Genomic DNA, 12,500 nt, shown 5'->3' with positions numbered 1-12,500 from the left:
TACCCTTTCCACTCCCCTCCCCCCTCCCCTTTCCCCTTTCTTCCTCCCCCCTTTTCCCCCTTCCCTTCCCCTTTCCCCTTCCGCTTTCCCCCTTCGCCCTTCCCCCTTTCCTCTTCCCCTTTCCTCTTCCCCTTTCCTCTTCCCCTTTCCCTTTCCCCTCCTATTTCTTCCCTTCACCTATCTCCCTCCTTCCTAATCTTTACTCCCCACTTCCCCTACTTCCTCCCTCTACCCCCTCCTTCCCCATGCTCCTTCCCCCCCCCCTCCCCTTTCTCCATACCCCATCTCCATACCCCTCCCTCACCCCCCCCTACCCCTACCATCCTCTCTTACGGCTCTGTCCTCTCATCCTCGTCCACCTCCTTCCCCTCTCCTTCCTTCTGCGAGTCCTTCCTATATTCCTACGCTTCGTATCCTTCCTCCTTCCACCCACATCCACCTTTCCCCAACTCCCCAACCTCCCCCTCCCCCTCCCAATCCCCCCCCCCCGACTCATCCCCTTCCTCCTTCAACCATTTTCCTCCTCCCACATTCCCCAGCCCCCCCCCCCTCTACTCCTCCCCAACTCCTCTCAACCCCCTGACCACCCCTCCTCCCCTTCTGCAACCTCCCTTCACCCCCATTCCAACCCCCTCCCCAACACCCCATCATCCCACCGTCCTCCACCTTCCCCCCCTTCCACCTTCCATCCACACCCCCTCTCCTTTTCGCCCCCTCGCACCTCCCTTCCACCCCCTCCCCCCTTTCCACTCCCTCCTCTCAAACCCCTCCCCCTCCTCTTCTTCGACCTCCCTATCAACCCTCCCTCACCATCCCCCCTTCCCCTCTTCCCACCCCCACCCAACCTTTTAACGGCCCTCCTCCTCTTCCCTCCTTCCCATCCCTCCCCTCTCCTCCCCCTTCCTTCCCACCCCTCTCCTCCCCCCTTTGCCTTCCCACCACCTCCCCCCCCCTCCCTTCCCACACCCTTCCTCTCTCCCTTCCCTCCCCCCCCTCCTCCGGGAACGATATCGACGCCCCTAAGGCTTCTGGAGGCGCAGTAGAAGCCCCGCGCCAACGTCTTCGGAGGCGCTTAGCCCTCATTAAGCGCCCTTGTTGCTTACCTCTTCTGTTCACCGTATCCGTTTCTGTGTTCTCTCTTTGTTTGCTCTCTTGTTTTTCTTTTTTTCTTTTTTTCTTTTTTTTTTCGATTTTTTTTTTTTTTTTTTTTTTTTTTTATGGGGTGAGGTGTAATGTCTTGTTGTTGTTGTTGTTGTTCTTCTTCTTCTTCTTCTTCTTCTCCTTTTCTTCTTCTTCTTCTTCTTCTTCTTTTCCTTTTTTTTTTTTTTTTTTTTCTTCTTTTTTCTTCTTCTTTTATTATTATTTATTTATTATTATTATTATTATTATTATTATTATTTTCCTTTTCTTCTTCTTCTTTTTCTTTTTCTTCTTTTTTTCTTCTTTCTTCTTCTTTTCCTTTTCTTTTTCTTCTTCTTCTTCTTCTTCTTCCTCTTCTTCTTCTTCTTTTACCTTGTTGCAGCCTCTTCTGTTTATCGTATCTATCCTGCTTTCGCTGTTTCGTTTCCTATTTTCTTTTCTTTATTTTTTCATATTCTTCCTTCGTCCTTGTCGATTCTCCTTGCCTTGGAGGGTGGACTGTTTTATTTGCCATTATTGCCTTTTCGTTGATTTTAGTTTTTTTTTTTTTGTTTTTTTAGTATTTTGTTTCTACATGGACTATAATGAAACTGAAGATATAGATAGATAGTAGAAGTAGATGTAGATAGATAAAAGATAGATATGATAGTTAAAAATAGAAAAGATAGATAGATAGATGATAAATTTGGGTAGATAGATGAAGATAGATAGATAGATAGATAGATAGATAGATAGATAGGGTAGAAGATGGGGGTGGTGATAGATAAGGTAATAGATAGAATGACTAGGATAGATGGTTATATTTGATTGGGTGATAGAAAGATTAACTACTAGATTAGATAGATATATGAATAGAGAGATAAAATAGATTTAGATAAACACATAGATAGATGGATGGATGGATATATATATAATGAAACAGATGGATAGAAATAGACGAATGGATAGATAAATACACAAATAAATGATGGATGGGTGGATAGACAGACAGATACACAGAAACGGACGAAGATACACAAACAGGGCGGGCAGACAGACAGGGAAAAAAGAAGACAGAAAAATACACAGACAGAAACACAGACAAACAAACAGCCAGACAGACAGACGGATAAATACAAGAATTAGTGAATAAACAGAGAGAGGTCTCCATCGACTGAGAATTCACCGCAGTGGCCTTCGCCGAAAATTCGATGTCTTCAGGAATTAGGGAAAGAATCCCGGGGGGGGTGGCCCCAAGGGGGGGGGGGGGGGGGGGGGGAAGCCTCATCGCTGCCCCGCCCCCTTCCGTATGCAGGGGAAGGGGAGGTAGGGAAGGCTGGGGTGGAAAGGGTGGGAGGAGAGAAAGGGTAGGGATAGGGAAAGAGGGGAGGGGAGGGGAGGGGTGTGGATGGAAGGTGGAAGGGGGGGAAGGGGAAGTAGAGAGGGTTAGGGAAAAGGAGGGGAAAGGGGAGGGGGAAGGAGGGAAGGGGGAGGGGGAAGGAGGGAAGATAAGGGAAGGTGAGGAAGGGGAAGGGAAAGTAAGAGGAATAAGTAAGAGGGGGGAGTAGGGGAGGAAGGGAAGGGGAAGAGAGGGAAGGATAATAGATAAAGGGGAAGAGGGGTAAGGTAAGGGGAAGAATTAAAGGAAAGAGAGGGAGGGGATTAAATAAAGGGGAGGTGTGAGGAAGGCAAGGGGCAAGGGAAGCGGAAGAGGGAAAAGGAGGAGAGGGGAAGATAAAGGGGAAGGAGAGAAGACAGGAAAGGAGAGAGAAGGGAGAAGGACGGGGCGGTAAGAGAAATGAGAAGGTAAGGGGAAGAGGGAGGGAAGGTGGGGAAAGGGAAGGAGCAGAATAGAAACATACGAAGTAAAAGGATGAAAAGTGAGCAGAGGAGAAAGGAGGAGTTAGGAAGAAGATGAAAAAGGATAGACGGGGAAGGGGCGATTGCACGGGGCAAGGGATAGACAGAAGAAGGATAGAGGAGAGGACCTTCGATAAAAAAAACAAAAAAACTATTGGTGATTATCGATCTGAAAAACACGAAACGCTCTTTTATAAAGGCCAGGGAATTTGATTATGAAGTTACTGTTTATTTTTTATATTTCACTTTTTATTCAGTTTTTTCATCATCTTTTATTCATATTTTTTAATCATCTATTTTGACATGAGATGCATTATAAAGGCGTTGAAGCTTATTTAAATATAAAGTTACTGTATTATTTTTCATTTTAATTTCGTATGTATTTTTTTTCCTCCTTTTTATCATTGATATATTTTTTTTATCATTTATTAATTCATCTATTCAGACAACAAGTATATATCTATATATTTCCTCCCAAGTGTCATTCGTGCCAAGTCGGTGTCACAAATATGGACCGTATATATATAAAAAAGAAAATACACCTTGTTAACGTATTTTCTCAATGTATAACAAGGAGACTATGTTAATAACAGTAAAAAAAAGGCAAGGTGAGGAATGTCGTGTTATTACGTTGTCATTACACAATGTTATGACCCCGCATTGACTGAAAAGCTTGTAAGATTTCTGTTCTTCTTAGAATTATGTGTCATAAGAAAGGTATATGGAATAGTGTACATATGTGTAATGTATTCTTCTTGTTTAGAGTTTTTTTTTTTTTTTTTTTTTTTTTTTTTTGCTTCCTCCTCCTTTTCTTTTTTTCTTCTCCTTCTCCGCAACCTCCTTCTTTTTTATTTATTTCTTTTCTGGCCTTTTTCTTTTTACCTTTTTTTTTCTTCTTCCTTTCTTTCTTTCTTCCTCATCGTCTTTCTTGTTTTCATCCACTTTTCTTTCTTCTACTTCTTTTTCTTCTTCATCTGAAAACGATGAAAGATGAAAATCATATTATCTGAATCTGAAAGCGGAACGACCCAGCGTCCGAAACCATGCATACATCAATCCAGTTTGTCTTACTGTCCTTTTAGCTTCTTTACCTTCCCAAGAGTGGTCGTAGACTTCCGTGTCTTAAATCACGCTCCCTCGCCCAGAATTCCTTTACAAAGCGAATATAATCTGCTGTGCTTCACTAGTTCTGTTGAGAGACTCTGCTCAGAAGCTGTTTATCGTACCAATAAGATATCAGAATGAAGGATTTTACTCTGAATCTCTTTCTTGCATCAAGATGGTCTTCTGCATTTCCTAGGTTCGTTAACAATGTTTTTTTTACTGTATGTTATCAAATATATTTGGCTGTAGCGGCGCGTACCTTTAAGAAATTTTACTCAGAAGTTCTCTATGGTAGCAAGGAGATCTGCAGTTGCTAGGGCGGTTCAGAAACTACTTTGAAACCCCTTTTATTAACACCAAAGAAGATCCGATGTCGTTCCTATGTCTGTTTAGAAGCTTTATTCCGAAGCTCTTTAACGGTACCAAGAAGCAGTTTTGTTGTTGCTATGTCTTTTGAGAAAGTTTCCTTGGAAGCTGTTTATAGTAACCATTACTACCTTACTGAAGAAAATTTACTCAGATGTTCTCGAACAAATATTACTTCGATGTCTTTTTTTTATAAGACAAACTTGACTCAGCTCTTTGGAAGCACACGAACAAACTTCACTCAGAAGCTCTTTATAATACTCCAGTTCTGTTGAGAAAGAACCACCAGTCCACATCCTCTTGGGGAACGACCGAACAGGCGAGTGGATCTGCGTGAATGAAGAGCTGCGGCCGCTGGAGAGAATAGAGTGTTTACAGGCATTGTGCTCAGCGGAGTATTTACACGCACTCTGCTCGGCCCCGGGTCTGCAATGTGCAATATGCAAGTTATTTGCATAAGTTACTGACACTTATGTTGTCACTTCCTGTAGACGCGGGAGAGCAGCAGCACTTACAAGCTGCAACATCTGACGAAGTGCATTATTGTATTGGTTTGTTGACGGGGATGCAGGCGGAGGGGGAGGGGGAGGGGGAGGGAAGGGAGGGTGGAAGGGGATGCTGGGGAAGAAGATTGCGTGGCCAAGTAAGATCAAAGGCAGTGATTCTTAAGGAAATGTGGCGTGCGGAGATGACCAAGGGCAAGGAGAAGGGGGTAAAGAATTTCTCAGTGGCAAGAACTTATGGTTCAGATTCTCTCTCTCTCTCTCTCTCTCTCTCTCTCTCTCTCTCTCTTCTTTCTCTTTCTTTCTCTTTCTCTTTCTCTTTCTCTCTCTTTCTCTCTTTCTTTCTTTCTTTCATTCTTTCTCTCTCTCTCTCTCTCTCTCTCTCTCTCTCTCTCTCTCTCTCTTTCTCTCTGTCTCTCTCTCCTTTTCCTTTTCCTCTTCCTGATCCCTCTCATCACCCACGCTCACTCATCCCTTCCCTCTCTGCCCCTCTCTCTCTGCTTCCTCAACACTTTCCATGTCTCACCTCCCATTTCCCTTCGCCTCTCGCCTCACCTCCATGCGCTCCCTCCCCCATCCATCCACTCCCTCCCCTTCCCCTCCCGTCCCCCCCCCCCCGGGTATCGTCCTCCGCCCTCCCGATATCACCAAATTACAGGTGTTGTCTGCGGCCCCGAAGTTTAATTCTAGATAATTAATGAGGTAATGCGGGAGTCGGGCGGCCGGGCCCTCGGATTGTTTGAGGAGGAGGAGGTAATGTGTGGGTGAGGGCGTGCGGAGGGCGGGCGTGGGCGGGCGTGGGCGGGGCACGGTGATGGATCCCGCGTACCGTCGACTCATCAGGCCGCGACGATGGCCGGGACGCCCACGATACTCAATTATCGCGCGCCCTTCGTGCCGCCCGCGATAACACGCTATCATTACCCGGGCCGCCGCCGCCGCTCCCGTGGCGCGTGCGCGTCGCTCCGCCGCAGAAGCACTGCCATCAGGCCGTTTTCGGGTATTTTTGTGTGCAATTGACACTGGAAGAAACACAAGGGGCCTTTCTAAGCGTGTTACGTTGATAACTTAGGTCTGTCTGATGTGTCTGGATATCTATCCATCTGTTTCTTGTGTCTCTAGTCTGATATTTTATGTCCATCTGTCTGATACTTTATATCTGTCTGTTTGATATCTTGTGTCTAGACAGATATCTGTTTGATATCTCATGTATGTGTGTCTGTCTGGCTGCGTTACGTTGATGTTTGTTGGCAAGTATATAGGTCCTTCTGATGTCTGTATCTGTCTGCCTGATGTTTGAGGTATGTTGGTTTATTTTTACTGATGATTTCTGTGGGACGGTAATGTAGTCTGTAGCATATTAAAGTTGCCTATAGAGCATTGGTAAATGCATGTAAGATGCCGGTACAGCCTATAACACACAAGTACTGCATGGAACGGACTTGCTGTAAGCTGTCGGCCAACTGCTTCATTTGTTTCCGAGCGCAGTTCGTTCCGAGGCTTCGTCCTGTTCGAGCGGTCTGAAGCTCTCAGGGGAAGGCGCTGTACTACAACACAACAACTGGGCTCTGCTGTTTCCAATATGTTCAGCAAGTTTCTTATTGTTCATCGGTCAAGCGAACACAAGTTATTGACTTTTTTTTGCCAGCCGAACTCTTGTCATAACTTGGAGACTCGCCATAACTGCGAGCCGTTGCCGCAAGTGCGAACACTCGCATGCGGATCGGCAGTTTGGGCTGCGGCTCTCGACTGCGGACAAGAAGGGCGTCCGGCCAATAATTACATATCTCAGTTATTGAAATATTCCGTGTTGAAAGCAACAAGAACCGGCGGGCCCGCGGGGGATCGAGCTTTCCTCTAACCAACACAATTTCCCGCTTTGTTTCGTTCGGTTCGAGCGCCGCGAAGCACCGCGCGGTCCGCCTCGCAGGGACGAAACCGAGTGAAACTATCCGATCGCAAATGGCCACGGCTTCGAATGATATAATCGCCTTGTTAATTAGGCAATTTATTTTTTGTCTTCCTGGGAAAAGAGAGTTTTGTGGTCGCCATATTGACTCGCTCGTCGATATTCGCTTGATTGTTATTAGGGGAAAAAATCGCCGTCGATTTTTTCCTTGATTTCCGGGGTCGTCGTAGAAGACGCAGATCACGTGACTCGTTCGATCCCGTGCGCTTCCCGATAGTCTTTTGTCTCCGTCGCCTCTCGCTGGAAACGCCTTCCTTCAGGAGACGGAGTTTAACTGACTGAATTTACGTCTTTCTCAGTCATACTTGGTGCGTCGATTATATGTGGTTTGGTCGGTGCTTAGGTGTGTAGCTTTTTTTTTGTTTTGTTTTTGTTTGTACGTTGTGTGTGTGTGTGTGTGTGTGTGTGTGTGTGTGTGTGTGTGTGTGTGTGTGTGTGTGTGTGTTTGAGTTTGAGTGTTTAGTTAAATCTCTCTGAGTATTTATTTATCTACTAATATATAGATATAGATATAGATTCACACACACACACACACACACACACACACACACACCACACACACACACACACACACACACACACACACACACACACACACACACACACAACATACAACGCAAACACCTATGTATAGCAAGGTAGAATGATAAATATAAGTAAAGATATAGAAAGATGTGTACTTGTACGTATATATACATACACATACAGACACATGTTACAGTGTACCTTTGTTCCCTTCTAACTGAATAATTTCTTGTGGTTGGTCGTAAAAAAAAAACAAAAAACAAAAAAAAACATGAACTTGTACTGTACTGTTATACTGTAGACGAAAGTCGGTGAGTGTATAGACAGATTAATATATATATATAAACTAATATATAAAAATATAGAGATATTTCAGTTTATACACAGATGACGTAGATATATTTAATGTTAATGTGCAGTAGAAGGGCAGGCAAGGCAGGACGGCAGACAGATATGCGGAGAGCAGGAAGGACAGGCAGACAGTCTGGTTGGCAGTCAGGCAGGCGTGTAGACATGAAGTAGATAGCGAGGTAGGCAGACAGGCAGGCAAGAGGCAGACAGGCAGACAGACAGGTAAGCAGCAGGAAGATAAATTGACTTAAATGGCAAACAGGCAGTTAGGTATACATACGGACAAGGCAGACAGACAGACAGGAAGACAAGCTGCTATTAAGGTAGGTAGCCATGCAGACTTGCAGCTTGATGGTCAGAAATGCTTGGGTATACGTGCATGCCTCCAGACAAACACACACACACACACACACACACACACACACACACACACACACACACACACACACACACACACACACACACACACACACACACACACACACACACACACACACACACAATATAACACACACACACACAATATACACACACACACACACACACACACACACACACACACACACACACACACACATATATATATATATATATATATATATATATATATATATATATATATATATATATATATATATATAATGCCAAGACCAAAATTATAAAGAACAAAATAAAGTCAACACAACTAATGCATCCCCCGCACAATGTCAATGTCAAGTGACTAGCACAGTGCACTGAGTGTTCTGCAAATGGAGTCGTGCGTTGTGTAATAACTGGAGTTTCAAAGCGTGTGTGCCATTACTCTACTCCACCCTTCGCTCCTGTTCCTCTCATCCCTTTTCCCTATCTCTTCTCCTTATCTTTTTCGCCCTATCTTCTCCCTATCTTTTCTCCTTATCTCTTCTCCCTATCTTTTCTCCCCATATTTTTCTCTCTAATTCTTTGTCCCTATCTTCTCTCCCTATCTTTTCTCCCTATCTCTTCTCCTTATCTCTTCTCCTATCTTTTCTCGCTATCTTTTCTCCCTGCCCTTTCTGTCCCCACTCTCGACCTCCTCTCCCTTCCCTTCCCCCCTACCCCCCCACTCCTTACCCCTCTCCTTGCCCCCTACCTTCCCCCACCCCCTATCCCTCTCTCTCCCTTTCCCCTCTCCTCCCCCCCTCTCCCCTTCCTCCCCTTTCCTCTTCCCCATTTCCTTTTACTTCTTCCACCTCCTTTCCCTTTCTCTATCTCCTCTCCCCTTCCACCGCCACAACCCCCCTCCTTCACCCTCTTTCCTCCTCTCCCTTTTCTCCCTTCTCCCTTCTTCCCCTTCAACCCTGTTACCTTCCCTCCCCTCTCCCCTCCCTCCTTCCAACCCCTTTCCCCACCCCCTCAACCCCCCCTCACCCCCTTTCCCTTCCCCCTTTCCCCTCCCCCCCCCTCCCCCCTTTCCCCCCTCCTCCCCCCTCCCCTCCCCCTCCCACCCCACCCCTCCCCAGGCAGGTGGTAGTATTGTTATTTCCGTATAAAACGTCACATGCGTCTGCCCTATTATCTTGCACTTAACTCCGGCGTTCGACATTAACGACACTGTAAATTTTAGTATAGCTTATTTTTTATATATATATTTGATTTTTTTTTTTTTTTTTTTAAGTTATTTATTTTTGGGTGGCGCTATAGTACGGACTTTTTTTTTGTTGTTGTTGTTTGTCGTTTCTTTTCTTTGTTTTTTTTTTTTTTTTTTTTGTTGTTATAGAAACATATTTTCCGTTTTTTTAATGTTGATATTGCTACTGGTTTGTTGTTGTTGTTGTTGATATTGTATTTGATTTTGTTGATATTGTTATTATTATTTTTGTTGATATTGTTGTTGTTTTTGTTGTTTTTGTTTTTTGTTGTTTTTTTGTTGATGTTGTTGATATTGTTTTTCTTGACATTTTTGTTGTTATTGATATTGTTGTTGTTGCGTTTTGTTTCACAATATGACTCCTTCACCCAATCATTTTTTTTTTTTATTATTATTGCTTGAACGCGTGGGAATACATTTAGAAAGTGGAGAAGCATAAAGGAAACTGATAAAGCAGTGGACGTTGAATTCAAACGTAAGGGGAAAGGGAGGGAAAGGGAGGCAAAGTGAGGGAGAAAGAGGGGGAGGGAGGGAGAGGGAGAGGGAGAAGAGAGAGAGAGAGAGAGAGAGAGAGAGAGAGAGAGAGAGAGAGAGGGGTGAGGGAGAGAAAGAGAGAGAGAGAGAGAGAGATAGAGAGAGATTGAGACAGAGAGAGAAATATAAACAGACAAACAGACAGATAGATAGATTGATTGATAGACGAACATAGAAAGAGATAAGAACAGAAAAAGCCCTTTAACGAATCCCGCGCGCGTCCTGAAACAGACCCCCCCCCCGTCCTTTCCTCCCTTCCGCCATTTTACGGAAATCACGAGACCATTTATATTTGCCTAATTTGCATATTAATCTGATAAGTTGAAATGGAGGTGCTGCGTTTGACGGATGGATGGATAGGTGGATGGGGGGGTTTGGACCTTCTGTTCTCTAAGATAGAGGTTTTAGGACATTAAGCTACACACACACACACACACACACACACACACACACACACACACACACACACACACACACACACACACATACACACACACATATATATATATTATATATAATATATTTAATATATTTAACCGGGATATGTCGATACATTGCGGATGTCGCTCGTCACTTTTTTTTATTTCCCCTATTTTCTCTTCTTCTTTTTTTTTTTTTTTTTGTCGCGTCCTTCCCGAGGCGTGAATTATGCGCGCGGTAATTGACGCCGTGTGTGTGTGTGTGCGAACTTTTTTTCTTTTTTATTTTAAAGAGTCATTTTTGCGACAGTTTTTATATTCGGGTTAAATGCGAGGGAGATCGAGCGCGTATTTACTTTTACAGCCTGTAAGTTCATTTCCATTATTCATGGGACATACGATACCTTCTTTTTGCGCCGAGTTCCCCCGCAGCGTCGTGTGCCCGCGGGGGGAATAGGGGGAGGGGGAGGCGGGGGGAGGGGGAGGCGGGGGGAGTCCTGCGTGGGTGAGGGGGCTGTGGAGGAGTGTGAGGGTAGAGGGATGATGAGGTATGTGGATGAGGGGGTTTGAGGTGGATGAATGGCGGGGGTATAGTGGATGAGGGGGTAGAGGTGGATGAATGGGGGGGGGTATGTGGATGAGGGGGTAGAGGTGGATGAGGGGAGATCTATAGGGAGGTGGATATAGGGGGAGGTGTAGATGGAGGAAGAGGAATGATAGATAAAGAGAAAAGATAGATAAGGGGGATAAATTTTGATGTATAGATAGATAAGGAAGGGTGATGGATAAAGATGGTTGTATAAGTAGACATAGAGGGAAGATTGATGGATGAGGAGAGATGTATAGATAGGTAAAGAAGGATAAGATGAAATAGGTGATAGATAAAGGGTTATGTTAAAGGGATAAAGAGGTATGTGTAGACGGATAAAGAGGGATAATAGCAAATGAAGAGGGATGAAAGATAAAGATAATAGACAGATAAAGATAGTTCAGGTTATATCTTTGGCGATACCATTACACGTCAAAATTTCTCTGTCAAAAAAAATTCGAACCCTGCTTCGAACCCCCAAACATGGCGAACCTCTATTGTTTGGAATTTTTCGAAGCTTCAGTCACGACACGAATTTTGTCCGCGGCTGTGCCTTGGGAGTGCGAATAGTCAAAACAGAAGAGGGTCAAGTAATCGCATAGTCAAAACAGAAGAGGGTCAAGTAATCGCATAGTCAAAACAGAAGAGGGTCAAGTAATCGCATAGTCAAAACAGAACAGGGCCAAATAGTCGAATAGTCGAAACAAGATGCGCAAGAGTGGTTGTGATATACGCAAACCTGGGCGAGCTTCTGAGAGTATAGTAGATGTAGTTGATATACGGTCGAAAGGCTTCTGGAATGTGCAAGAGCAGCTGATGTAGTTGATGTACGCTCGAAAGGCTTCTGGAATGTGCAAGAAGCAGTTGATATACGCCAGTTTGGAAGTCATTATTCACGGCGGCCGTCAGCATCACTGGCTTCGGAGGAACTATTAGCATCAACCAGCGGCTGCGTCGATGGATATTGGTATTGCTGTTGCTCAATGTTGCTCGCGTCATTAATAACGCGGCGCCCAACTATCGGCGGCGCTTCATTCGTCACCGGTGCCACTCGGGATAACTTGCGCGAGTTGGCACCGCCGCGCTGTAATTACTGCCTTTGCTGTCTGTTTCTGCCTCGGAGGCTGAGGGGAGGGGGTGAAGGGAAGGAGGGAGGGAGGAGAGGAGGGAAGCGGGAGGGAAGGAGACGGGGGAGGAGGGAGGGAGATATGGGAGGGGGTAAGAAGTCGATCGCGAGGGACGTGCCCCAAGCCTCCTGGAGGAGCCCTGCCTAACCCGCCTGTCTCTCCCGCAGGGACGCCCATCAACCGGCTGCCCATCATGGCCAAGCAGGTCCTGGACCTGTACGAGCTGTACAACCTGGTGGTGGCGCGCGGCGGCCTCGTCGACGTCATCAACAAGAAGCTGTGGCAGGAGATCATCAAGGGCCTCAAGCTGCCCTCGTCCATCACCAGCGCCGCCTTCACGCTCAGGACGCAGTAAGTGCCTCGCTTCACAGCCTCGTTTCCGTATTTCGTTATTTCCCTATTCCCTTCTTCCACGTCTGTTCCAG

At 45.4% G+C, this 12,500-nt stretch overlaps 1 protein-coding gene across 1 annotated transcript in view; it reads left to right on the top strand.

The window, feature by feature from the left end:
• LOC119595181 (AT-rich interactive domain-containing protein 3C-like) overlaps positions 1 to 12,500 on the top strand; it is a 246,444-nt gene that overhangs the window by 181,282 nt on the left and 52,662 nt on the right. Inside the window, exon 7 of the mRNA XM_037944349.1 lies at positions 12,243 to 12,426. Within this exon, the coding sequence (XP_037800277.1) occupies positions 12,243 to 12,426 (184 nt within the window). The remainder of the gene's footprint in view (positions 1 to 12,242; positions 12,427 to 12,500) is intronic.

The sequence above is a fragment of the Penaeus monodon genome, chromosome 35, assembly GCF_015228065.2.
Source record: "Penaeus monodon isolate SGIC_2016 chromosome 35, NSTDA_Pmon_1, whole genome shotgun sequence".
Taxonomy (NCBI): domain Eukaryota; kingdom Metazoa; phylum Arthropoda; class Malacostraca; order Decapoda; family Penaeidae; genus Penaeus; species Penaeus monodon.
The sequence above is the reverse complement of the archived record's forward strand: the minus strand, read 5'-3'. Positions and strand labels throughout refer to the sequence as shown.